This window comes from Atractosteus spatula, chromosome 4 (assembly GCF_055471065.1).
Source record: "Atractosteus spatula isolate fAtrSpa1 chromosome 4, fAtrSpa1.hap1, whole genome shotgun sequence".
NCBI lineage: Eukaryota > Metazoa > Chordata > Actinopteri > Semionotiformes > Lepisosteidae > Atractosteus > Atractosteus spatula.
In genome coordinates, this window is record NC_142709.1 from 58,347,614 (window position 1) to 58,375,552 (window position 27,939).

General features: G+C 40.4%; 1 protein-coding gene across 2 annotated transcripts; it reads right to left on the reverse strand.

The window, feature by feature from the left end:
* Positions 1 to 365: 365 nt before the first annotated feature.
* Positions 366 to 27,101, reverse strand: atr (ATR checkpoint kinase). 2 transcript variants are annotated; one of them, XM_088914661.1, is made up of 47 exons: positions 26,963 to 27,101; positions 26,692 to 26,783; positions 25,721 to 25,864; positions 23,697 to 24,586; positions 22,907 to 23,085; positions 21,631 to 21,819; positions 21,046 to 21,254; positions 20,648 to 20,800; positions 19,492 to 19,690; positions 19,033 to 19,283; positions 18,484 to 18,671; positions 18,036 to 18,136; positions 17,535 to 17,706; positions 16,790 to 16,960; positions 16,195 to 16,389; positions 15,779 to 15,964; positions 15,448 to 15,543; positions 14,641 to 14,771; positions 14,185 to 14,328; positions 13,763 to 13,856; positions 13,524 to 13,649; positions 13,077 to 13,283; positions 12,662 to 12,775; positions 12,310 to 12,425; positions 12,090 to 12,207; positions 11,087 to 11,224; positions 10,258 to 10,465; positions 9,743 to 9,921; positions 9,299 to 9,463; positions 8,183 to 8,274; positions 7,911 to 8,002; positions 7,577 to 7,754; positions 7,232 to 7,405; positions 6,887 to 7,046; positions 6,353 to 6,538; positions 5,842 to 5,984; positions 5,442 to 5,539; positions 5,094 to 5,326; positions 4,875 to 5,009; positions 4,376 to 4,576; positions 3,692 to 3,835; positions 3,126 to 3,276; positions 2,167 to 2,323; positions 1,915 to 2,068; positions 1,159 to 1,310; positions 958 to 1,063; positions 366 to 741 (listed from the first exon to the last, which is right to left on the reverse strand). In XM_088914661.1, the coding sequence occupies exons 1-47, from the start codon at positions 27,016 to 27,018 to the stop codon at positions 568 to 570; spliced, it is 7,941 nt and encodes a 2,646-aa protein (XP_088770787.1). In that variant the 5' UTR covers positions 27,019 to 27,101; the 3' UTR covers positions 366 to 567. The 2 variants fall into 2 exon arrangements, with proteins under 2 accessions (XP_088770787.1, XP_088770786.1); XM_088914660.1 differs by having other exon boundaries at positions 4,875 to 5,326.
* Positions 27,102 to 27,939: the final 838 nt, after the last annotated feature.

The window sequence follows — 27,939 nt, forward strand, 5'->3', positions numbered from 1 at the left end:
TATTTCATGAAGTCCTTCAAAAAATGATGAGGGGGAAATTCATTCAGGAAGGCTTTGGAGGGACTATTGTTATAAGAAAGGTTTGGTAATTTCTGTGGAGCACTAGATTATACTAATTAAAAAAAGAACAGGTTTTTGGTAAATAAAACCAAAAGATAGTTACTTTTCTGCTAAAAGATTTTTTAAACGTGTGTAAATCTTTCAAGTTCACCACAAGAATCCAAGACAGTGTTTACAGCTTGTTGAGATTTTTCTGTGTCTCTCTGAGCTATAGTATGTCTCAAACCCAGGCAATACTTCAAAAGAAAGAGCTAAAGATCTTAGTTAAGAAATCAGATCTGAAATTAAGGGAGGTGCTTTGAAAATTTTTATAGAACTCTTTTATTATTGTGGTTATAATGTAACACGTGAATTTACATAACAGAAATAATGTCAATAATTTCCAAACAGATTTGAACACCGCAAAGAAATGAACACGCCAGTAGAAACAGAAATGTTTTTAATAAAAGAAAGTGAGGAATGAATTTGCCCTGAATAATAATTGCTTATTTGAGACACCAAACATGGTCACAGATAGGGAGCCCAGCCCAGGTACATGAGACAAAGCAGTTTCTCATTTGTGGCTTCATCGATGAGGTAGTGAACATGGCCTTCAATGGATAGAGGCAAACCCATCACCTTGTTCCTGTTCTTGATCACCCCCTGCAGCCTCTGCTCTATATCAAGGACATGGGTCTTCGCCTACAGTGAACAAAGAGCAAATGTCAACAGTGCAGGTATTTCCAAGATGCTACCACTCGACAATTCTGTCAGAGAAAGTTCAGGTATTGCTGTGTACAGAAAATACAATAGACAATTCAGTGATTGCGTTTGACACCTGTCAAATTCATTCACCCTGGCTTGAAACAGGTATTCAGAATACAACATCGCATCACGGTTGTCTGTGAAGCGGCATACCTTTTCATTAAGGATTTCTCCGGATTCATTGACGTGGGCTTTTGAACCTCCCTTAACAGGTTTACTCCACTCCACCAACGGATCATGAAGGAAGGTCTTCAAGACACTAAGAAGTTGGAAAGAAACGAGCACAAAGTTCAAATACTTCATGAAAGGAGATTACTCAATGTGTGTAAACCCACAGAGGGAGGAGGTTCCTACCTCATTAACGGCTCCCTCTGATCCCGCATTAGTCGGAGGGTGACCTCACAGGCTTGGCGGAACAGACCCTCAGTTCCCATGGGGCCCATGGCGTGAACCATATTCTGTGTCAGTCGGAAAGGCACTACTTCTGGGACTTCAAATGTTTCACCCTACCACAGAAAAGAAAACCCTCAAAATTCCCTGCATGCACAAAATGAGCACCTAAAACACGGTAATTCACTGATGTCATTCCTTTTTTCCTTATTGTATAGGGGTTCCCAACCTCCCAATAAGGACAAGCAATATTAGCAGTAAATCAGATTGAAACAGAGAATATCAATTATTCCCTGAAAGATATTTGCTGAAAGAAACTGGGCTTAATAACACCTTAAAAACCTTTATAACAAACCTATGCAAAGGACAACAGTTTGTCTTTAAGGCCTTTGAAGGGTTTAAGAATACAAGAGGAATATGGCTCAGGTGTCACCACTTGATTGTAACAGAATTCCAATTGGAACATACTTCACAAATGAGGGGAGACCATATAGCTGGGTTGGTTTTCTATCACTAGGGGGTTTGAGGATGTTTTGGTGAAAGAAACTTCGGTACTATCTTTGACAGATGTCTAGCGTATGCACTCCGTTTTAAAAGCAATTCCCTTATTTTGTCTGTGCAGCATACAGAGGTTGAAGTCATGAGCCAAGTCTTAAAAGGCAGGTGCCAGATTGGGTGGGTATATGATAAAAACACACCTGAGGTAATATGCGCACACACCTTATTAAAGAGACAGTTGAAGTCCACATGCACACACTCTCCTGTTAAAGAGTCAAACAGGATGTTTTCTCCATGTCGATCCCCAAGTCCTAGGATGTAGCCCACCATTGACATCACAGCAATGGAGCGGCAATATGCAGATCTACTGCTGTACCTGTAACGAGACACCGTTCCAGGAACTTGCGTTACATTAAAGTGATGCGGTTTCCCTCAAATTGTTTGAACAATTTAAACAGATGGAATGGTACAAACCATGAAGTAGGATCAGGGAACGTTCTAAGGAACCACTCATAAAAGACTGGAGGGTGTCGGGGAACGAGAACGTTTTTGTGCAGTTTCAATTTTTCCATAAAGGGGGCAGATTTTGGCAACATGTACTTGCGTAACTCCTTTCCACTTAAGTAAATGCCTGAAGAAAAGAAGATAATTAAAATATTTAAGTGAGAAAGAAGAAAATAAGTTAAGGTGAAAGTCTATCATCATTCACACGGGTACTAATAAACTGCAAAATACAGTATGTCATAATATGAAGACCATAAATATTTTCAAGTCTAAATGTCAATGGTGGTTTACTCACTAGTTTCTCTTCTCAATACATATTTCAGAATTTCCCCTTTAAAAATGTTTGACTGACAGACTGCTTAAAATGAGATAATTTTCCTGATACACCCTAATGCCTTTTCAATTCTAGCTTCAGAATCAAATATTTTCTCTGCCCATTTAGTCCCATCTAACTATATAACAATATAACTATGCAACCATCTAACCATGCACCATGTAATAGCATGAAATAGTGTTATGTTACACAGATCTAATCATATACACAAGCATCACAGTGTTTTGTACAGGTTATTGCTGCAAACTGACTTCTGAAATGATAAGTGTATTCCATACTGTAAATTGGCACAATTCTAGTCTAGGTTTATTTTATATCACTTATGTGACAGTTTCCACAATCTAAATTTAAACTTCACTTTTGATTTGTATTACTTCTGAAATAACACATGACTGAGCATGTCCTCACTAATGCCTTTTGATTTAGACTTTTTGCGCTTGTTTTTGTCCTTGTTTAATACCACTAATAGACAATGCTTTAGTGAATTTAATTTAGGTTGGTGTACACCCACAAATAACTACTTTATTTGCAAACACCAGCTTTTCATATGATTCAAATTTCAAATTGCAGCAGTTTAGAAATGAATGACATGCACCTTTTTCTTTGTACAATTTGTTGAGGATGTGCCTCAGCCCTGCTGTATTGTTCACCCACTCAATAATCCCACATTCCTCGTTCAAGGGGATGACAGCATAGGTCCTGATGTGCAACTCTCTCCTCCTGGACTCTGCATCTTTCCTCAGACACTGTAACACAGGGGTCATGTTTTGAACAAATCAGCTTACGTTTCCCAGCCCTAAACACACATTTTCTGCTTAGGGAAAAATTAATGAACAGCTTTAGAAACAAGCATGCTTACTTCTATACCTCTTTGACATATTTTATCTATAATACAGTTCATGTAGGATAATATGCAAGCCAATTCTTATCATTAGTGTTACATACTTGAAATGCTGAACAAAGAGAAATTTGCAGTGAGTATATAAAAAGTGCATGTATTTATATATTTTTCTGGCCTCCTTTGTTATCAGTGTTAACAATGAGAAAGTAAATCAAACCAGTTATTTAATCAAGAAGCTTTTGACTGAAGTGAAATATTTCAGACACTACTAGGCCAATAACAAAGGCTGACTGAATCAATTTTGCCAAATCCTGCCCAACCTTGTTAATGAGGCAATTGAACTCCATAAGCCTGCAGTCCTTCCTCAGATCATCTTTGGGTTTGCACATCATTGTGTAGAACTTCCCATCTGAGCCTTTCAGTGAGATCTTCTTTGGCTTCTGGAGAGAGGCCAGGATCTCGACCTACGGGGAGCAGAAACATTTTTACACCCCTTTTTAAAAATTTGCAACGTTAAAAGTGTAAATGAGGGTGGCACAGTGGCGCAGCGTATATTATTGATGCCTCATAGCACTGGATTCCGGGTTCAATTCCTGCTGTGCTATCTGTGTGGAGTTTGTATATTCACGTGGGTTTCGTCTGGGTGCTCTGTTTTCCTTCCATAATCTAAAGACCTACTGGTATAATTGGCTTCTGGAAAAATGAACCCAGGTGTGAGTGTGTGCATGTTTGTGTCAGTGTGTGCCCTGCAATGGACCAGCATCTGTCCAGGGTGTATCCCTCTTTGCACCTGTTGCTCACTGGGATAGGCTCCAGCTCCCATGTGACCCTGAATTGGATGAAGCAGCTGGAAAATAGATGGATGGAAAAGTGTAAATGAATTTAGGACCAGCATAGCCACAGGAGAAGGGGGAGAAAGCCACTTCACTGAATTTGCCTGTGGTTTAAGAAAACTGGACTGGAGCGCAGGTGGTCCCGACTCTCTCCTACCCTTCTACCCTTACCGTATCATCGAAGCCTGCAAGGTAGACCCAGTGGCCGGGGAAAGGGTCGTGCTCTGCGTTGGCCCCAGCGGTCGATGGCAGAGTGGGCATCATCACGGACTGTAGCGGAATCAGGATCTCGCTGAACGTGGGCTCCTCCACCAGCCTCTTCAGCATTTTGAAGTGGATGCTCATGCTGAGGGTGGTGCTGTTGCCATCAACCTGAAACACAGCAGAAGGACATCTTCTTCATTCTGACCCACCTCACACATGGGGGGGGGGGGGGGGGGGGGAGTCACAAGATGCTGAAAAGCCATCACTGGATAAAAGCATACGGACAGCGGATGACAACTGCGGAAAAACATAGTGGTCTGCTTGTTCACTTTACACAGTAGTAGTTATTCACAGGACACAGACAAAGCAGTAGTAATTATCAACATTTGTACTCGGACCGCTGACACTGTTGTACGACTACAGTGAGGAAGACCAGACAGGATTCTAAATGATAAAAGGACGATACCGGTTTGTTGCTTAGCTCCACCAGTTTGTCAGTCAGCTTAGTGGCATCTTCTATAAATTTCTCCAGGGAGTCCTTCAAGACAATCGCCTTTCTGAAGATTTCTTTGCATCTGGTGACACGCATTGGAAAAGAAGACTGCGAAAGAGAAACGGGGACATTTACGCAAAACACAGTGAAACAATGCGGGCTTTGATTTTTTTTTTTGACCACTTCACTAACCTTAGAAACCGCAGTCATCATCCACATGGCCTGCTGCGGGTAAGCCAGAAACACTTTGACAATGATGTCCAACAGCACCGTGAAGACGTCGTTATTGGAGTGGCAGATGCGGGAAATCAGCTGAGAGAAGGCGGTCAGAAACTGGTACGGTGCCAGTTTCTTGGTGTGTTCTGTGATCACCGAGTTAATCTGTGCGAGTTCAGAGCACATTTGGTTGCGGTCGGCACGGCCAGCTGCTCAAAAGAAACCAAACACCTTGTCAAATATATTAAAAAAATACATTACAGGTCTGTAGCTACCCAGTAATTGTTATAGCATACAGCTTTAGAGTAAGAGTAACAATTTTACCTTTCACCCATTCGGAAACCTTTGCACCGAAGTCTAGCCATAGGGAAAGCATTCTTGGCATTGCTTGGTAGATGTACTGATTCCCGAACTGCAAAGCCCTGCGACACAGCAGTTAGATTGGAGAAAGCAATGCATGAATTTCTTTTCTGTTGCAGTGTACGTTTGTTATCCATAGTAATTTTACTCATTAAGCGGAGACTTTTGTTTTGTTGTCGGCATGAAGAATGGGATATTCTGGGACAAAGTCAGCCCCCCCTGAATACGTCCGTAATAACCTCTATACATAAAGAGGAAGGAAAATTCTTCAGTTGTATTTACTTGTAGAAGGTTATTTTCTGAAAAGACTGTCAGTCCCAATGTAGGGAAGATCCAAGGTACTCTTTAAAAGCTAACTACTTACTTGCCAAAAAAGGTGACAATGTAACGAATCACATTTCCTTGCTTCTCCATTTTGTTGTCTGTAATCATTGGCATCAGTTTATCGTAGTATTTCGCCAGATAGAAATTCCCATCCTCCCATTCTGGCAAAAGAGTGGTAACATCCTAGAACAGGTAGAAGAAATGTAACTACACAACTGACTGTTTCCTTATTCCTTTTCTGCAAAGCTAGAAACAAGGCAAAAGAACAACAATCTATCTATTTTATATATGTTGTATATAAAAGCGGCTTCACAAAATGAAATAACTCTTTAGCTAATAATAGCTACTTCAGATTATTAATGTTGTATTTCATCCATAAGAATAAATACTAAAAGGATGTCAGCCAGTAAAAATTAAATAAATTTAAATTATCTGTAAATTATGCCAATACCAAAGGTTCAAACCTTTGCTTGTAATCTGTTATGAATTACTGAAGATCAGAATCTACAATTTGCTGTTACTTTGAGATGCTTCCCAGTATTTTCTATTACCTTAAATACTTTCATAATTGCATTGCTTTCGAAGTTGGCCGTTTCCTCCATGAACCGTCCCACCAGAAGCATTGCCTTGCCCTTGATCTGTGTGCTTTTTGAATCAAGCGCTGATTCATCGTCACCTTCAGGAAAACACTGCTGTACTCCCTTCTGCAAAACGATCAGGGCTAGATGGACATCGCCCTACAATGAAATATAAACTTGCTAAAGAATCTGTAACCTGGACGTCAGTCCATCTCAGAGCACACACAGTAACAGACACGCACACACTCACAGCAGGGTCAGTTTTCCCAGAAGCCAATTAACCTACCAGGATGTTGTTGGACTGTGAGAGGAAACCACAAGTCCACAAGTTAATGACTAATAATCCAGTACCTGGCGTTAGGTTTTCATTGTGGAAAACATAATCCCTTCCTAACATGAACCTTTCATCATGTATGTGGTTGAAAACCCAGAAATAAATTATTTCTTAAATAATGGAGCAAACTGCTCTTTTCTGAAGATGTGTGAGTCAGGTAATATTCAGTTTACCTTGGACCAATGCCATTTTGCTTTCTCCATGTAGAACTCTGATAGTCTAGAGTGTTCAGCATTGAGAAGAGCATTGTAGGCCGTCTGGTGACGCCCTGCTTTCCTGGCCACTCGGGCGCTCTGTAGCCAGCACTCTCCTACCAGTTCCTCATAACCCCGCCTGTAAAAAAAAAGGGTACATACTGTACTGTCATTGAGTTAATTTAATCACATTATATTGCATTGGCATGCCACATACACTGCAATGGGAAAGCATTAATATAAAAACACCAGTGTTGTGTAATTTATTTTAAGAGAAACAGAGATTAGAGGCAGTGTGCAGGATAGTATTAGCACAAAACGTACTGCTTATTGAAGCTGAGCAGGGCTCGACGCAGAGCAATGATTGGCTCCTTGGCCCGGAAGGAATTCTGGGTCATCTCCAGACGGGCCTGCCAGTTGAGTGTTGGATCCTTCTGCTTGGAACTGTCTTTCTGCTGCTCCATGAAAGCATGCTCCAGTTCACACAGCATATGTAACCTGGTTAAGAAAAATAAGTCTACCTAAATTAACTCTTTGCTTCTGTTCTTTGATGTTATAAAGGACTGTCTCCAACCACTTTTTTTTCAAACAGCAAAATCACTCTAGCAGTCAGTTCATTAAACAGTTTCAAAATGTTCTAAAATATTTATGTCACCTGAGTCACAGTACCTAATAATATACTCGTATCCCCTCTGATACGTCCCACATTCAAAGCTTGCTGCAGACAATGGAACAACCTGCTCTCTTCTGACTATTTTGAGCTTTTCATAAAATGTTTCAGCATCCTGTTTTTTGGCTGCAAGCAACAACTGACCAAATCTCACACTCCAAGTGCTGGATTTCTGATCTGGAAAGAAAAAAATACACCTAATCAGAACAACTGATTTTAGAACTGATAAAATATATACATATTACAGCTCGTTTTATGCATCCCTGTAGTCCATGATGGTATGTATTTTTAGCTTTTAAGTTACTTGCAAATATCAGGCTTGGCTCATCTTACCTGAAGCCAGATAATCCTCCAGCAAATCCCACTGTGTTAGTTTCCAGGCTGCTTCAACTCTGTATTGGTTCAGCTCAGACTTCCACTGAGGTCTAAAAGCAAAAGTCAAATTTTTCTGCAATAGTTCATTTTCAATGTGTACAGTATCTTACTTCAAAGCATACAATGCTCTTGGTTGCACATGTTAAATTGCAGTCGGTAAAAACAAAATTTGTCACCAAGCACATACTGTCACATTATAATGTGAATAAATTACTTATTTTTATGCTTACCTGTTAGCAAGCACTCCATTGACTTGAGTAATTGCTGTAGATAGCTGCCCCAGTCCAAGCATAGACTTCATTACCCCATGATAATGAACTATCTGCAAAAAAGGAACAAAACTTAGTAAAAACATTTTAAATGGTGTCTTTTGAGCTGTTTTTTATACAAATAAAAAACATTTTGTCTAAAGAAATGCTTTATGACTATCTTTGACACTTAATCCTGTTGCTTTAGCTCAGCCATAAGCACCATCATCATTTAACATGCCTATCCCAATTTCACACAATTCTGTTGCTGTATGTGCTGAAAAAGAAAAGAAAGGAGTAGTTTGATACACAACTCTTGAGAAGACATTTACTGGATTATTTAATGATCAAACTGGTCCAACTACAAAATGCAAAACTATTCATGCAGGTAGATAAAACAAACTACTGTATACAGTGCATGATGGGAAAATGAGCAAGAAGAAACTCTTAGCTCTTTGTATAGGAGAAGTAAATGATGTGTCAACACAATGAGGCAAAGTAATTAAAAAGATAAACAAAATGTTAAGTTAAAATCATATTTAATCAAGAGATGTTATGTTAAAAATGTATGAAGTCACACTTAGAATATTATGTATAATTTTGGTCACCCATGTTATAAAAAAGATATTACTGCTCCGGCATCAGTCCAGAGAACAGCAAACGGATAAATTCCAGGGCTTAATCAAATGTCCTACACTGACAGGCTGAAAGAGCCGAACCTTTTTAGTCTTGAACAGAGAAGATTACAGGGGACTAGATTCAAGTATTTCAACCCTCAAGGACACTGATAAAATACCCCATCCACCGGATTTCTTCAGAATGAACAATTAAAAAGGAGCTGGAGGGCACAAGTGGAAACTACATGCAAATGCATTTAAAACTGTGAACAAGAGGCTCTTCTTTACCCAAAGTGTCATGGGAGTAAACTTCCCAGCCACAAGTCAATACCCGGTCACCTTTTAAAAAACAGCTGAATGAGATCTTTGGATCAATCAACTACTCACGACCAACCAATCTAGATGGGCTGATTGGTCTCCTCTCGTTTGTAAGTGTTCTTCTGTTCTATTCTGAGGCAGTGCGGGAAGAAACAGTTCCTACCTGGTCCGGCTCCAGCTGAATCGCTCTGTCATAGCAGGCGGTGGCATCATGCAGGAGTCCGATGCTCTCGTGCTCGAGAATCTGCTCTCTCAGAGAAGGCTCCTCTTTCCGAAGAGCATTCACTCCTCTTACCCCGTCAGGCTCATGCATAGCTGCATAGAGTGTCTGACCAATGGCCCAGCAGGAGAAAAGAACGTGAATTAATGTGAATTAACCCCATACCCTAGGACTGTTAAAGATACACTTGGACTATATGCTCAGAACAATTACCTGCTAGCAATCAAATACGCACTATAGCCTGGGTGGCCTCCTATCATTTGTGAGCTTTACAAAGCAAGATCCTGAACTGGCAAAAAGATCAAACTTACTTAGATTCTTAAAAATTCCAACATGTCCATGTTTGTGATATACAGTGGTCAGATAATTCACTATATTGTATTTTACCTGCAGGAAGGTAAGATGATTGTGTATATTTTCCTTCTTCTCGATGATGAAGGACTCGAAGTACATGACAGCCCGAGTGTAGGCTTTTGAGCGGAAAGCAGCTTTAGCCAGGACGTCCTGAGGTATACGGTTTAAGAAGGAAACCACATTCTCATACTCTCGGTTCTCTGTGTCAGGCGCTGGAGACGGGTGCAAAAAGAGATGTTCAAGGTAATCTGATAACCAGCTTTGTAGGAATTTACAAGGTTTTGAACAACTGACCTCATTAACCATAAACGTCAGGATACAATTTGGGGGAAAAGTAAACATCAGAGTGATCAGTGTTGTAAAAAGAAATAAAAAGTTTTAGATTTGTACCACGAATGTTTATCAGAAGAGAAAAGCACAGATACTTTCACAATGTCTTTTCTCTGCTGTTTTTTCCAAGAATAAAAAATTAAACATAAAATACACATGAAAGAAGCCTCCAAAGATTAGGATCGTCGCAAGATCAGGAAGGACAGAAGTGGACTCACCACTTAGCTGTCCATGGTCTCTGCTGGAATGTCCAGCAGACTTTTTGGGGTTCAGAGCCTGGGACTTGTGTCTGGCCCATTGTGTGAGGTGGTCAAGCATGGAGAACACTGTCTGAGTGCTCAGCTGACTTAACCCCGAATCATTCTCCTGCAGCTGGGCAATGCGAGAATAACCTTCATCCAGAACTGCCATTATTTCATCATACACCTTGAAAAACGCAGAGAAGAAGTCACCAAGTGCAGATACCTGTATTAGATGTATTCTGAGGCCAGATAGGGAAAGTGCAAAGCAGAACACCATTTCAGGTGAGAAACTTCAGATAGTTTAAGAGAAAGATAAGAGATGATATGATTGTAATGCAAGTCTGCTCAAGGTTTCTGCTAAACCAGTAAAGGCAACAGACTTCAAGTTGAGGCTGAACTACATGGCCTAGATTGGAGTTCAAGTGTCGTTAGCTGACCAGTGTGGAGAACCATACAATTGACAACGTACTGCAAAGGCAGTGTTGTGATTAGTCAGCCAGAGTACTTGGGACTGTCCTGCAAAGCACAGCTCCTGTGATTTGCTGTGTGCCTGTTGGCTTCCAGTGATTTTAATTAGAAAGTGGCATCCTCTCCAATCTGTGCTTCCTCTCCTGTGAGGTACTGTACAACATGTCAAATAATCAATGGACATGCACATGATCATTTTGTGCCTTGCATGTGTGCAATACCCTGTGTTACTTCTGTCCCTATGAGATGTCAAAGCAAGAGTGGCTTTTGACAGTAAGAAAGGGAGGCAGTGCTTTCAAGAACCTTGCAGAGCTAGACACATGGTCTCTCGTCATACCTCCTGCTGCTCCTCCTGCGAGCACTGCAGAAGCACGTACACCAATATGTGCGGAAGGAGGTATATGGTCATTGTGTAGTCATACTTGATCACATAACCGCAACAACTGAAAATCTTGCTTGCTCGTCCATGCTTGATCTGCAAGCAAAAACAGTCCATAGTTAATTGCAAAAAATCTGTCAATTACAATATTTGACAAAATGAATATAGCACTATACATGTTAAGATTACAATTTATTTTTCACAGAAATCTCCACATGAAATCACTAGCACAAATAAAATGTAGATTTTCTAAAAGCAAGGGTCACAAACTGAAAAATACCTAGGAGTCGCTGCTCCAAGTTTTAAACGTGGAATTTTATGTTGCGCAGAGAACGACTGGCTGCAAATTTTGTAAATTCAAACTCCAGTCTAGGATTCAGCTGCCAATCATGGATGCTCCTACTGAGACCAAAAACTCCAAATGGATGTTTTAGGGGCAAGGCCTTAGTCTTTGATCCATTTTCACATGTTAAACACAGATGAAAGTGTGCCAATTGTGTCCAGATTCACAGCACAGCAAACCTATACATTCATAATGTAGAATAAGGAATTCTTTGCTACTCCACAGCCACCTGGTGATGTTATAGGCACGAGGAAAATGAAAACCCATGGCTGCAAAAGATGAATGTATTTTCCTCTTAGATTACACATAGCTTGAGGCAATGTTATGAATAACCACACACAGTGGACTCACTGGCATCAGACACTGATCACTTTCCGTAACAATTCTCCGACAAAAAAATAAACTCAACCATCAAAGGGAAAGATCTGGTGTCATTTGTGGTAATTAGTTTCACGGCCTTTATTATTAATTTTGTTACATTGAAGATCTAATTTGAATATTTATGTGCATAACTGAAAAAAAAAACAGTTCGAGTTTCAAATCATGATCTACACAATCCACCCTTAATATATTAACTTATGAACGCATTCAACCAGCAAACCCTGAATGTTGCCTCACCTTTGATATCAGATAATCTGCCCATGTCGCAGACCACTGTGCAAAGCTGTTCCCGCGCTTACTTAAGTAGATAGGCTTGTCCAATTTGAATTTCAGCTCCTTCTCACAACCTTTGTATCTGCAAATTCAGACAATTTACAAATAAGAAGTGCAGTTCAGTCCTTCTACACACACACGAGTCAGTCAGACCAGTATCGAAAAACAGCAATGTTGTAAAGACCTGGTGTTGAGATGTGGTTCCAATATTTCTTGAACCTGCTCTGGAAAACGCCTCCAGAGTCTTCTTCCTGGACTGTCACTTGCACCTTCTTGGCATTCATATATGGCAAGGAGCTCCTGCAAAAACATTTCAAATACATGAGAAGGAATGAAAACTCTGGACTGGAGAGTCCTGATACAGCCATTGCAGTCTTTGCTTTAATCTCACTTGAGCTTTTGACTGCTGAGATCTTAAAAAATCCTGGCAAGGTGAAACAAAGGCCACTGTAACTCTCTGGTTGTAAACTGCACAATGTAAACTAGTTTGACAACCAAGAAGTTATTGTTGTGTTTTTTTTTCTTCAATGAAGTACCTGCATAGCGTAGGCTGCTGCGTCCTGGGCCTCCGATTCACCTGATTTTGCAAGAAAGAAACCAGTGAGGTCTCTCAGCAGCTCAAAAGCAAAATTGGGATCGTCCACTCCACTCTGCAACAGTGAAAACGTAATAGGTAAATGCTGTGATAAACACTAACTATGCACTGTTAAACATGAAAATAACTTTTAAGAGTCTTACAATTTATGTTGTCATGTAATATCTATTATTTACTTTGCTATGGTCATTTGTACCACAGCAATCACAGTGATCTTGATTTCTTTTAAATGTGAGGTTAATTTAATTTTGCAAAAGGGGGCCGCAGTGCAGTAAAAAAATAAAATAAACGCATTTCTCCCCTCAGATCTAAGAGTTAAAAATGACATTTTGCACTCTGGTACAGCATTACTGTACCACGAAGGTGGAGCCCTTGCGCTGCGTCTCGGCGGTAGACAGGTCCAGGCGCCCGGGGTCGATGGCCCCGAGCTCCCCCAGGCACTCCCCGCACAGCAGCTGGGCCTGCGGGCAGACATCCTGGCAGCTCCTCAGCAGCACCGTCACCAGCGAGGAGATGATGGGCTCCACCGTCTCGCTGTCCATCACGTACTTCAGCAGCTTCTCCTGTTGGGCAACGCCAGCGAGGCGAACAGCGCCGTGTCAGGCTCCGTACGTTTGACAAGCTGATTTTAACGCAGTGAAGAGGAAGCACTGAGGATCATGAGAGCGTAGGCAGCCAATTCAAAATGGAACAGCACCTGTATAAACGTCATGCGCGGGCAGTCACACAGGTTTACCCGACTTACCCAAATAACACTCACCATTTTTTTTTTGGGCACAAAATTAAACTCAGTTGGCCATTACCTGGTTCTTGTACATCATCTCCTTCAGACTGGTGAGAGCATGAATGCGGACATCAACATTTTCATGCTGGATGGCTCTCATAGAGAGTTTAAGAGCAGTCTGCAAGTCTGTACTCTTTAAGGTTTGCTGAAAAAAGATGCAGTAACACATTCATTTTCTGTACTGTGCCGTAAAAGAAACTAACTGAAATATTACGGTTTTTATCCAAATAGCTACCTATATAGGTGACAATCACTAACCTCCCTGTAGTCCTGTAGAACTTTATGAATCTCTTTCAATTCAGGATGGTCGGGCAAAAAATAGATCTCATGCAGAAAATCTTGTACCTCATCCCTATTGGAGCAAAAAGGTGAAAGGTACAAGAGCAGCATTCTCAGGGTGATAAACATTGTACATTTTATAAACGTAGAAATGTAACAGAAAATCAAAATGATTCCCTTCTCAACCTTTTGAACAGTTTCCTGACTTCTATATACATATACTTTTGCATGTCAGGAATTCTGCTATATTGGATGGAAGAATATATATATAAATTGATAGAAAAATGTAATATGATGTATTATCTCAAACAGGTAAAACTGAAACTGCATGCTAAGATTATTTTAAAGTGCACACTTTCACAAAAAATAGGTGTCCACACAATTGACTCCATATGACGTACCTGTTTTCAACAATAAGATAATGAAGTATTACAGCTGCCTCTCTGGGCTGAATGGGGATGAGAGGCAGCAGAGCCACAATCACATGGCTGAGAAGAGGTCCCAAATAGGACTTTTCCAAGCAGTGGACAAAGCAGTCCCAGGACCTCAGAAGGGAAACAACAAAATATGCTAAAACACATTATGATAAAAAAGCATTAAGAATTAATTTTTAATTAGTGCCTGTGACTTGTAAATAACAGGACAAGAGATGAATAATGGAGCATTAGATCTTTTCTTTGCATGTTTTAGTGGAAGGTTGATAATTAAAGTTAAATTACTATTAATCACATCAAATACAATGTACACTAATATACGTATGATGTCGAGAGTAAGCTTAAGAAAGCAATAGTGTGTAGTAGTGTAAGCTTAAGAAACAATAATAACATTTTACAGATTTAAATATCATAAAGTCTTACTGGCAACAGAGCTCTGGAAAATCATCTTTGTATCTCAGGCCTGTCCTCAGAGTGGTCATCATCTTCACCCTCACTGAGCCAATGTGCTTGGGCCCCATCAGCTTCATCAATGCCACCAAACTCTTTAAAGCCTGGACAAGTGACCACACGCATTTTGATAGAAGGAGCTACAATTCAGCACTCACGTATATTAAGGCTCCAGAGCACAGAAGTCATTATGTTCCAAGAAAATTATTGTTATTAATATATAATTTGGCTAGGACATGGGCTTACTCTTTTCAAGAAATGACCTGGAATTTTGAATGACCACAGAGAGTCAGGACCTTGGTTTTATGTCTCATCAAAGGACAGTGCCTTTTTACAGCATAGTGTCCCCATCACTATACTGGGGTATTAGGACGCACACAGATGGCGGGTTGAGTGCCCCCTACTGGCTCCACTAACATCTCTTCAAGCAGCAACCTTAGCTTTCACAGGCTAACACCTGCTTTGCATCAGTGGGTTGAACTCTCTGAAGAGACTGTACCTGAACATTTCCCCATTAATACACTTTCCAAGTTAGTTTCTGTATTTGTACAGTAATTAGAAAATACTAATTTTAGAGTACATTTTAGAGTACATAGTTTCTCTATATATGTATTCACAATATTGTCATCTCCATAGCGTATATGTATTTACAATATTTTTCTTGCTTTAGTTGCACTTAAAGTTTCACTTTTATAAGGTCTTATAGGCTGTTGAAGATGAAATATGAAACTAGAAACACATTCTAAACATCCACCCTGACCAGTGTACAGCTGTACGTACCATCTTCTTCTTAACATTCTCCCCCAGATTGGACCTCAGTAGCTGTCTGTTGAAGAAGGCCAGGATGCCCAACAGCTTGGGCTGTAAATAGTCCGCCTGCACAGGAGAAAGATTAACATATTATAAAAAGACCATAAAAGAAACGTGAAGTTTATTTTGAAAATGTTCCTTTACACAACGTATGGGTGTGTAAACTGCATTTTGCTTATTTGAGAAATGCTGTAAAGCACGTTCACAGGTTAAACGATGGCTATGAAAACATCTGACTGCGGTTCCATGTAAACTTTAAGAGCCTGCAGGGTTTTGCAGCCCCTTGCACCCTCAGGTTTACCATAAGCTCCGCTGTGGTAATATCCCGTGGTCCCTGGTAGGGGTCATCACTGGAGGCGAAGGAGGCCAGGATAGCCAGTCCATTGAAGACCTGCTGGTAGTGGTCCCCAAGCCGCAGCAGCAACTCGTTGTGCAGACCCTGGAAATCCTGTCTCAGCAGACTTCCCAGCTCTATCTCTGTCTCGTTCTTCAAAACAAGGAGGAGCAGCGCTGTGACTGCCAGCCACTTTCACTTACAGTCTGATGCAATATAAATTTTCTGATTTATAGACGTTACATAACAATAAAACCCAAACCAACATGAGCCACATTTCCACTAAAGCTAAGGCATTTGAAAAATACAATGGACTTCAATGCTAGAGGCAGTGTTCAAAATGAGAACACTCATTTAAAAATCAGATGAGCGAATGGCATTACCTTGAGATAGTGGAAAGCCCGTTCCAGCTCGTCCTTAGCACAGGAGCAGACCAGGTGGGAGAAGATGAACTTGAAGTTGTTGATGAGGATCTCCCTGCGGTTGACCTTCAGCTGCTTGGCGATGGTGCGGATCAGCGCGGAGGCCGTCAGACTGGCCTTGGCAGCCAGGTAAGGCAGCAGCTCCTGCACTGTGTCCTGCAAGAACAGAGCTGCCTCAGATCGCCAGTATACAAGAAATACAAACCGGTGCCGCAGACATACTGCAAAGAAAGAAAAACCATCTACAGCTACTTTAATTAAAAAAACAATTTTTCATGGATTAAAACTTTAATCTGAGAATAACTTCTTCTTTCAATAACATTCTCTAACATACTAATGAAACTCTTTGTAGAATGAGTGTGTAATCAGAATAAAACCCTGTATCTTATATAAGTTTAGTGGGTCACTACCTAACAAGTTCCTTACAGAGCAGCTCCTGGGAAAGTGGATTAGCCAACTACTTAGAATGGTTAGTAAATGTATTAACATGTTCAATCTGGTAAAACTAGAAAAGGGTCACCAGTAACCAAGGAATAACAAGCCACTATTCACTTACACTGAGGAAGTGATTGAGATCAGGGAAGTCAAACACATGGGCCACCTGAGAGAGGATGTCAAGAGCCAGCTCTCTCTGACGGGAGGCCTCCTGCTGTAGAGATTCGCTGCTCTGGTCCGGTGTGCTGCTGAGAGCTGTTGCATGTCTGGAGTGCAGAGACTCCACCAGGAACTGCCAACACAGGAGAGGAAAGATATTATTGTGTCTTTAAAATCCACTGCAGGGGTCTCCAACCCTGAGGCTGGTGGGAACCAATTCAATTATTCTTAGAGGTCGTCCTGCATTACCTGATATTTAATGATTAGGAACATTTACTTAAGCAATTAATCAACTATTGTTTCAATGAAGTGAACATTGATCTTTGAGGGGTGATATTCTGGTTTTTGTTCTAACTGATCTCTAAATTACTTAACTGAACACACCACCTGTTTAATTGATCATGGCTAGCTTATTCCAGGCTTTTAGAAATTGATCATTTAAAGGCTATCTATTGAACTGAAGTGGGACTCACCAGGACCAGGGATGGAGACCCCTGCTCCGATCATAAAAATGTTTTCAAAAGAAACAGCTTTCAGGAAAGCATAACACGGCAATCATTCATTCAGTAACATGAAGTGCTCCGTTTTAGTATCTGCAAAACCCATCTCCAATTAAACTTTGATTTCCATCATGTTGCAGTAGTGGAAGCAATAAAGTAGCTACATTCAACACTTGAATGTGAGCTCATATGTTCTCAAGACCTTACCTTGCAGACAGGGTTTTGGTATTGCCTGAAGAAGAGCTTGAGCTTCAGTCCCTTGGAGGCAGCCAGGGCTCTGATCTCAGTGTATGCCATCAGTGAGATGAGAGTGGACTTGGACAAGAGGCAATGCAGGAGATGCAGTAAAGCAAAAGATACAAGATCTCCTTTGGCAGCTCTGCAAGACACCAACAGAATAACATAGCATGTTTAAATTCCACAGACCACCGCATGTTTAAATCCGGTGTCTTCTTACCCAGTTGTCTGAGCAAAAGGTTCAATCACATTGTGAACAAAACCAAGAATCCTGCAAGGACGTGGGGTGGTTTATATTGGCAAACTGTGCTTTTAACAGCTTTCGAACTTTTCCGTTTCGAAAAATTAAAATAGGTGAAACCAAGCTGCCAGCCCACATCTTCTATTCACTCACTTAAAACGAAATATATCTGAATACAACACTTAATTAGTAGTGCTACCCTTTAACAAAGGGAAACAAATAAAAAATACCTTCCGATTTCTCCCGTGGTGAATATCAGCGTTTTCTTCAAATCATTATTTCTTGAAGTTTTGGAATTTGTATAAGCTTCTTTTATTTCAGATACAAGCAGCTACAATTAAAACATATTGAAGTCAGTCATGAACATTAATGAGCTGATAACGAGCAATGTCATGCAATGTTGTCCAGCCAAGCCACATACACCGGTTTCTTGTTTTACTTTTAAGGAAAGCAGGTCTTCAATCACAAATAAATGTCTTCTCACAACCCAACATATTTAAGATTACTTCAAAGCCATTAAAAAGTTTCTTTTTTAACTGCTGTCAAATAAAGTACATTAGGCACAACTAGATCATACTATGTGATACACAGCAGGGGTCTGTATTCTCCTCCTTTTCCAATTTGTATAACCTTTCGGTTCAATATTTTAAAACTGTTCAAAAAGCCAAATGAATTTACCTCTTTGAGACAGCCCTCGCTGGACCAGGATTCCAACATGTATTTGATTTTTTTAGCAAACAGCATCCTAACCTCTTCCTCTGGATCCTGTATAAGGTTGACAAGAGCACTTAGGAGGGCCCTTGTGTCCGGATCGCAGTTTCCGAGGTTCACATGCCTGCACAGGTGGGGAATGTTTTCTGTAAAAGCTGAATGGGGGGGAAAAAAAAATTGACCCACACCGCCAGAAAACATACTAGCACAGGAGAAGAAAAGAAAACAGAATTCCGAGTAAATATAACTTTAAAAGGTACTGTACCAATTAATCTAAAACAGACCTAACGAGTCATAACTTTTACTAGAAAAACTAACAGACCACTGAAATCAACTGCTCCAGAAATCATCAGCCCTCAGAGTGGGGGCAGTGTTGTCCATGATGAGCATTTATTGGCAACACCTTTTGAGGTAACTCCAGTAAATGGGTGAACAAGTAGAGGACGCACACATGAATATTTTTAACAGCCCGAAAACATTTTGTAACAAGCTGAGAAACAGCTATATTCCACAAACCTAGTTTCACTGTACTGTCCACCTCAGGCTTCAGAAGTGCTGGGAATGGAGTGAAAATGGAAGCGCTGATTGTGGTCACGTTCCTGGAATGTGCCGAGTTCATAGTAATGCAGCTACAGAGGAGGGTCTGGCCAGTGGGTTCCTTATGCGGGATCCTGAGCTGCGATGCTTCTGAAAGACAGCATGCCAGATGGCCAGTGATTCCAGCCAGTTCTTTCTTCACCAGTACGGAGTTATCCTGGAGTTTACTTCTGCACCAGAAACAAATCAGAAATGATTAATTGGAAACAAACACACAGTTTTGGCTTGTCAAATCAGGATAATCACTGCAATTTCACCCTTTTACAAAACTGAGAAAAAGTCAGAGATGATAAAGATCTGTCTAAAGTGTTTTTATTTTTAAAAAACAAGGCATTGCATGATATCTAGATCTAGTGCTTTTGAAATGATAATACATACAGCAAAACCTCATGTATGAGGCTATATGACTTCATGCCCAGGTGATGGAGCAGGAAAGGAAATCCTTTCACCGCACTGGCACGGACATCATCACTTTTACTTTGCAGGGCCCAGCGGTACACTGATGACCTCCAGTCACCGCATGTCTTCTTTGGCAGTAAAGACAACAGATACACACAATGTGCCTGTGCCCGAAATGCTGTAAAAAAAGTACAAAATTAATTAAATACTTGTAATGAATATTTACACCTAGGGTATTTCCAACAGGGGCTTAACCAGATAAGGTTGTTGATTGGAGAGCCTGTTAAGATAAGATAAAATGAGATAAGATCACTTTATTGGCCATATACAATTTCTTGTATTAGGAATTTGTCTTTTCGCATATCCTTGCTTGCTCTCCATGAGACACACAGACAGGGAGAGAAGCTTGGGGTCAAAGCGCAGGATCAGCCATTTATGGCTATTTATACGGCGCCCCTGGAACAGTTGGAGTTAAGGGCCTTGCTCTGGGGCCCAGTGAAGGAGGATTCCTCTGCTGGCCACGGGATACGAACCAGAAACCTTCCAGCCACAGGCGCAGATCCTTAGCCACAGAGCCACCGCACCGCCCCTATTAAGACCCCGTCCAGAGTTCTCTGGTTTGAGTCTGGATTACATCATTCAGCATGGTTCTACAAGTGATGGCATACAGTTTTCTGCAGATGGGTCACCTAGAGTGTCCTGGCTTGCCATGTTGCCAGTGAGAGATGTAGACTGCCCTGTAGCTCCGCTAAGTGATACTAACTCTCCCACTGGGCACGGTTTTGCTGAATGGGAAATGAATGGTATATAGCTCTGACTGGGCACATTTCAGATGAGAAGCATACAGTCTTCATCCCTTCCATTAGGACGCACAGATAGCAGTGGAAAGCCAAGCTAAATAGCTAATTAATAAAATGAGATTCCAAATTAAAAATTAAATTAAAAAAAGAAAGGTCTATATCAAGATTCATTTAAAAAAATCCATTCATTGAACTACTTTACACAGTGTTTATTCAGGCAACAAAATTCAACTCGTAACGGCATTAACAAAAAAAACTGACATTCTTTCAGAGCATTACGAAATCCCTTAATTCTTGAGAAATAATCGCAAAACAAAACTACCCAATGCACTCACAAAAACTGCTGGACAGCTTCTGACTTAAGCCAACGAGGTTGGAGGAAAAGCCCGCTGATTGAAATACAGGCTGTGCGGAGTACTCCCATATCCATGGCAATGATAGCAGAGCGCAGAGGCTCTTATTAAGACCCCCGTCACCCTGGCTGCTCACTACAAAACAAGAATAAAGGATGGAAACGTTATTTCACTGTATTTAGAGCAGACATTTTGAGAGCAAAGAATGAAGAGAATTACAGCTAAAAGTCTGGGCGCCCTCATAGGCTCTAAAATGACTTTTCATTGTTTGAATACAGAAAAAAAAACATTGTAGTAAAGTATGAAAATCCCTCTCTTGCACTAATATATCCTCCTCATCTTTCAGCGGTTATAGTCCAAACTGGGCTCTGCTACTGTACCATTCATGTAGAGGATGGCGTCAATGATCTGCACAACTCTGTCTGCTGCCAGCCCCAGTTCATCTGAACTGCTGGCACCTCCCAGCATGGCCCTGCAAGCCTCTACAACCTGGAACATCATCTTAGGATGGACCCAGATCAGTTGTGCTTTAGATGATGGATTGAGAGTCCCAGACGTCGTACTGCTGTAGCCGTTGGCCTTCGCGCCTCTGTAAAACACGGACATACATGCAGATAATTACTGAGCCGGTTAGTTAGTAGTAGTTAGTATTCGTTGATGTCACATTAAACTTTTAAGTAATTCAGGTAAATAATGGATATAGACACATAAAAGAAATAGGGAGATCTTTCATTTTGTCATTTCAAATTTGTATCACACCCCTATCTCTGACTCCAAAGGAGTTTTACACAAAAACCTAATATTGGACTGGGGCCCAGCTATCAAATCACAGCACAGGAGCACAAGACAATCTGCTCTTCACAAAACACCTCAAGTTTCTTTGCATGCTTTTGCATGGAAAGTCTAGGAAATGGACTCCTGCTACCTTCCCCAGCTGCAAGCTGATTTACAGGTGTCAAGTGTACCTGATTGCGGTGTGAGAGAAGCAGTGACAAGAGCAAAGGGCAGCCAGATGTAGTATGACAGCTATGCCCTCCAAGGTGCTGAGTGGGTCGGGTCTGGACTGGTCCTTCAGTAAGGATACCATTGCCACCAGCTTGCTGTCAATGGCAGCCCAGATCTCACTCTTCCCCTTCATCTCCACCAGGTCACAGCTGAGCACAGACACAAACATCAGAACACGGCAAATGGTACTAAAAGCAGGAAGACAATCAGATCCTCATCCACGTGAGATTACAGTATGTCACTAATACATGTATTCCTCAAATACATGACTCCTGAATAGTGTAGTCCTTGGCTTAGCAAGTTGTAGTTTTCAAGTTTATTAAACTGCACATTGATTCAATGACTTGGAAGGACCTATACATCAGTCTATGTTCCACTCATCTAATACCCCACTGTGTACTATAAGCTAAACTGTGCCAAACCCACCATCACAGGACCACTGCTTGCATTTCAAACAACACCTGTTGGACCAGTGGGTTTCAGCATTGTTCAAGAGGACACTTCTGGCTTTCATTCCCAGTGAGCTCCCAGGTCTGAAATTCATTTTTCAGGTAAAAAGAATGAAAATGGTCAAATTAAGAAAGTTCTCACTTCAGTTTTAGTCCAGTCCTGACAAATAAGAGCTCAGCTAGAACAAAGACCACAAGACAGGAGTACATCGTGAACTCCAGTACTAAACAAACTCAGATCAGAGATACAGTAATTATATCAAAACATATATTTGGAATACTACAGAAACTTACAGAGACTGCTAGCCTATTCTATACTGAGCTTCAAGCCAACAGAAAGTTTATAAATGCTGTATTAGTAGAACTAATGAGTGTTTTACACAAAACAATAGCTATAATCACATCAAGTGCAATACCAACAGACTATGGGATACAAATTCTGAATTTTTGTTTTCATGATGGGCTTATTACATTCCATACTTGAATCACACATTTGTAATAATGGATAAAAACCTTAACACTACTGTATCTCACTGTGTTCTTTTGATTCTAATGATTCTTTCCGGTTTGCGAAAAGATACTTTTAATTATTTTCATCACAGATTAACCCTGAATTAGCCAACATCTGAACATCTGATTTTTTTTTTTTTACCGCAGATTAAGAAACCAAAAAACAACTGATGGAGATCACAGTTGTGTGTATTTACCATAAAAGGACTGAAAATAAGGACGTACTGTATTTATCAAAGTAAATAAAAGCAACACTAAAACAGTGGAGCTGTCTTACACCAGTGAATTGTGAGGATTTTTAGTAGGTAGTGGAGAAAATGATAAGCATGGCCTCTTGGCTGGTTTCTCACTGCCGCTTTGACAATTTTCATCCGAGTCGGAAGAGGCGTACTGGTTTTCCAAAACAGTGTTCATTTCCTCCATCTTCAATGCGACATACAAATAGCTCACCAGGAACTGAACAAAGTACACAACAGAAAATAAGAATTAATATGCTTTATTTTGTCAAGTATCAAATTACCCCCTCCCTAACATCTGTTTCTGTGTTCTCCTATGGAAAAAAAAAACAGGTTGAGCTGTCTACCTCTATCTAAAAACTCCTTCATCAATTACAGGGCAGTTTTAAGTACCCCCTAGGTTTAAGTGGTACGTAGGCAGGGATGTAAGGAAATTGTAATCCAGAATTAGGACTGAAAACATATTTCTCTTACTTTGAATTACTCTATACATTCTTTTTAGATTCATTTAATGTAAAAACTCTGAATACAACAACATTTCAAGCAGTGAAGGCATAGTTTAAAAAAGAAAACCAAGTTGCCAAAGTTAGGGAATTGTGCTTTATACTGCTTTTAAAAATGTGAAAAACAAGTCACCATTCACAGCTTTACGTATTAATGATAAATGATGGACATTTTAAAGTACTGAATTGCATTTACTTGGAGTAATGCACCTACTGTATGTATTCTAACACCCACACAAAAATGTACACATGCAAACTGTGACATTTTAACTTGCAGAAATATATAAGCAGGATCAAAAAGTCAAATTACAAACAGTGCCTCACTAACCTCCTGGTGCCTCCGAGTTCCAATCATCTCGATCAGAGTTTTGCAGATGTCATGAACGCGTTCTTTTCTGATCTGCTCTGCCGACTCGTATCCAGGGGGAACAAACTCCAGAACAAACCGAAATATTTCAAAGAACGCCATCTGGATTTCCTCCGACTCAAACCTTTCCAGCAGCCCGTTCACAACGAGCTCGTGGAGCTTCTCCAACACCACGTTCAGGTAAACCCGCTCTAGCTTTCGGTACGTCTCCTGTTCGTGTACAAACACTAGCCGGGTCAGCCTGGCAAACTGCTTCTCAAACAGCTTCAAGACCGATTTGTCAGCTGTACTGAAGGAATGCAACACCTGGAGAAAAGCTGTGAAGAAAAAATGTGCATTTTCTTCGGGGAAACCACCGAGCTCCACAACGCGAGAGATCAGTTCCATGGCTCTCCCCTTTAATTTAGGGCTTCCATACTGCATCACAGAACAGCTCAGCTCCCAAATAATGCTGACCTCTCTTCTAAAAAAAAAGCCATGGAGGATGTCTGCCAGAACGGTGAGCACTGTGCCTTCGAGCATTTCAGCGGAAATCACTGATGACAGCTGAAAGACTGTAGGCGTCAAATAGGTGGCGCAACCTTCTGGGATCACTGAAAATCTCTCAATAGCAAAAGGCCACATAGAAGGCTTTCTGCCGCAAGTACTTCGTGCATTTCGCTTATTCAAACAAATCAGATCCTGGAGAAGTGCTAAAAGTTCCTTTGACAACATTCCAAATATAACAGGGCATTTCACTTTAAACAGTTGCAGTAAAGAACAGATGACGCTGGCAATCTTCTGATGCAAGGTCTCACACTTAGGGGCTGCAGCAATCCTCAGAAGTCGAGTAATAATCCACTTACTGAAATCTTTAAAACAAAAAGAGAATACTGACTGAAACCACAGAAATCACCGAATTGTAGTTTCATTTAACACAAAAATAGCTGCAGCTAAACTTTACTGTCCCGTATTTCCAGTTACAGACATACTGGAAGTACAGGAACTCAAATCTGGCTGTCTGGACCCTGGAATAGACTAAAATTCAAACATGAATAGAAATGTACATCGCCTCAGACAAAGGCCTCAGCTTAAAAATAACTTCAGACAAAACTGTAATTTCCAGTGTGAAGCCCAGTACTTACTGCAGAGTGATTGCATTCCTTAAAATGTGTAAACGAACCCATGAGCAAAAGCACTAAGAGGAAGCATAAAATTAATTTCTCTGCAATGGATAACAGATACTGGAAACAGATATTGATGCAATTGGAAACAAAAACTGGGAACACATATCTCACAACTTGTGCTTATATATAACCTTGGGATTTTATTGTCTGAATTCAGGAGGAATATAAAAGCTGGCTCGCAGTCAGTTACAAGGAATTCAGATTTGATATCCTGTATCGGTGCCCTCTATCTCCAAGCAAGTCAATGGCTAATTCATTAGGAGTAATAAACCAGGATTCCCCCAGGCACTGGGTCACTGGCATCGGCAGAGTGCCGCTGGTGGTAGAGTTTGGGTTAGTTGGCCAGGGCTCTCAGCAAGATATACTGTAGTTATAAACTATACTTATTTGACCATTTAACCATTACATGTAATAATTTACTGAATAACTGCTGGAGACAGATAGTGCCACTTATGACTGTATTTCCATTTAAGTCATTAAACATTTAAATTCCCATAAACTTCATGGTATGAATAACTATTCTGAAACTGCATAGAGTTCCAAAACAAAAATAAGTATTTACAGTGTCTTCACTGGTAGTTCATTCACAGGATGTCTTAATCACTTCTTAATTAAGTAAATGAGTGTTCAATATATCCAGAAGCAGCAAATCAAAGAATTGCAGTTTAACCAGCACTGTTAACTGCCATCAATAAGTAAGTGACTTTACTGGGTGGAGATAGAGGGGACCAAAGATGATGTCTGTGACAATACATTCCATGGTTCATTTTTTTTTACATTAAAGTTAATATATTCATTCCAACAAAACACAAAACTCACCAGTGGAACTGTTTTCCATATCCTTGAATTGGCAGGCAGGGTTTACAAACATCAGTGGGGATGACTTTATGATATGTTGTATGAAGTCAAGCAACATCATGCAGGCGGTCTGTGGAACATTCTTTTTTGTCAATTCTAAGGCAACTGAAAGAAGAAAGTTTGTACGATTACTACTTAAATTGTATTGTTTCCTTCTTCTATTAATTTAAATGGCTAATGATGCTGCAGGGATCTTATATTTTGAACACTGTAACGTGTTCCTCAGGATTTAAACTCTAATGTGCAAAAATGAGCGCAGTGCAGGAGGTTTAAAGAACTGAGCTTCAGAGCAAAGACAATGTTTGTGTGACTTGACCTCTGAATTATTGGAATAAAAGAGTTAGTTACAATTAAACTAACACTATCTGCTGATTACTTTAAAGATTCATTAAAGGATTTTTTGCGATTTTACATTTTTTATACCTCAATCCGAAATAAAAGTCAACTGACAATCTCATTATCTAATGCAGACAGGATGTATTTTTGCAACAACAATTTAGAAGAGGGTATTTTTGGGATTAGCACCTCATCTTAGGCCCTCAACATGATTTTAGACTGGAGTGGAATTTGCATGTTCTCCACAAACCCACACTGCTTTTTGCCAGCGGCTCCAGTTTCCTCTCATCTTCCAAAGACCTGATGCTTTGTTGTCACAGGGTACACAAGCACAGGAACAATTCAGATGCACCATTTTAGGTAGGTGCCTTTAAATTATCCCCGAGTATGTGGACTGTGCAACTACCTGGCGACCTATCCAAGAGTTAGATCCGGCTTTGCTTCTGAGACAGTTGACACTAGCCAGGAACGAGAAAGATTTTCTCAAAAACTTTAATAACTGTATTTTCGATTTTTAACACTTTCAGGATTTTAAAACGGAAAGCTACATGCGTGTTGTTTAACTTAATGAGGAGGCAAACACATTTTCCACTTACCCACATTTACGTCTGTCAATATCCTGTCAATAAACTGGCAGAGTATTTGTCTGGGTTTCTGTACAACACTGTTGTACTCCTCCGGGGGAGCGCTACAGACAAAAAGAAGCATAATTTATTTATTAGCTAAAATACGTGCCTCGTTAAAAAAGATTGTCATATGATGCAGTGTATAAACTAAAAACCAGGTAGTTCAGGAAGTTAGTTATTTTGTTAGACGTCAGATCTCATAGAATGAACTATATTTCCAAAATGAGTTAAGAACACTTACCTCCCAAGTTCCTGCAAAGCAGGAATCATGGCTGCCATTTCTAAGCCTTGGTCCATCTTTGGGTTTTTTTAATAATGTACATTCAAAGTGGACGTAAATATATTTTCTGCACTCTTTTGTACATTAATTCAGCAGCATTTCATGACCACACGCACATCTCAAAACTTTCGCTCCCTCGCTGTAACGCAGCGGTACGGCATCCAGCGAGGGACAAATGTCTTCCCAGCAAGAGCAGAAGTGAACTTGAAGCAGTCGTCTGGGACACAAAGAATTCTGTGTGAGCTCGCATAAGCTTAAACCTAAGACTGTGCAACTTTTGGCTTGTTTTAAGCAGCTTTAAATCATGACTGGAAAGTGGAAAAATGTTAGCCTGCTAATAAGTAACGGACTGATCTGTTTTATTTCGAAGGCACCGAGAGAGCTGTGGCATTGTGTTTTATCATTAAACGTCATACTACCACAAAATTCTTACTTTCACTGATACCTGCATCATTGTTATACTGTACAGTTCTTTAATAATATGATCCACAGACATGACAGATAAAAAATAACATTTTGTATTTAAGAGAATGCATACAAAATACTACAGTAGGTTTTATAGGCTGAATCCTTTGCATACCTGTATACAGTCTGAGTACAAACATTTCAAACTAAATGTAACACACATTCCTACAAACAAGTCTTTTTATGTGTTTCTCATCAAACATTTATAGCCCTAATGTCCTTAGGATGACACTTTAAACCAAGGTCCTGACTAATTCTGGTCAACACACTGTACTGTTAGTAAGAGCTGGAGTGTTAAAACCGGGGCTCAAGCTGTATTCCTCTCTGGGCTTCCTCATTCTAATTTACTCCAACATGTGCAGCTAGTCTGGGAGAATGGCTGACATACATCACCCAGGTTCTGGGTGGTGGGAAGTCGTAAGAGTCTTATACACATTATCCAGCCGCGTTGCTGAAGCCGACACCCTAGCTTC

Bases quoted from the DNA above. Each gene is read 5' to 3' on its own strand.
- atr (XM_088914660.1), bottom strand. From the start codon at position 27,018: ATGGACCAAGGCTTAGAAATGGCAGCCATGATTCCTGCTTTGCAGGAA. The intron at 15,965-16,194 runs GTAATGCCATTC...CTTGTTTTGAAG, and splicing joins GGGCTTTCCACTATCTCAAG to AACGAGACAGAGATAGAGCT. The intron at 3,277-3,691 runs GTTGGGCAGGAT...CCTGTGTTACAG, and splicing joins TCAATTGCCTCATTAACAAG to TGTCTGAGGAAAGATGCAGA.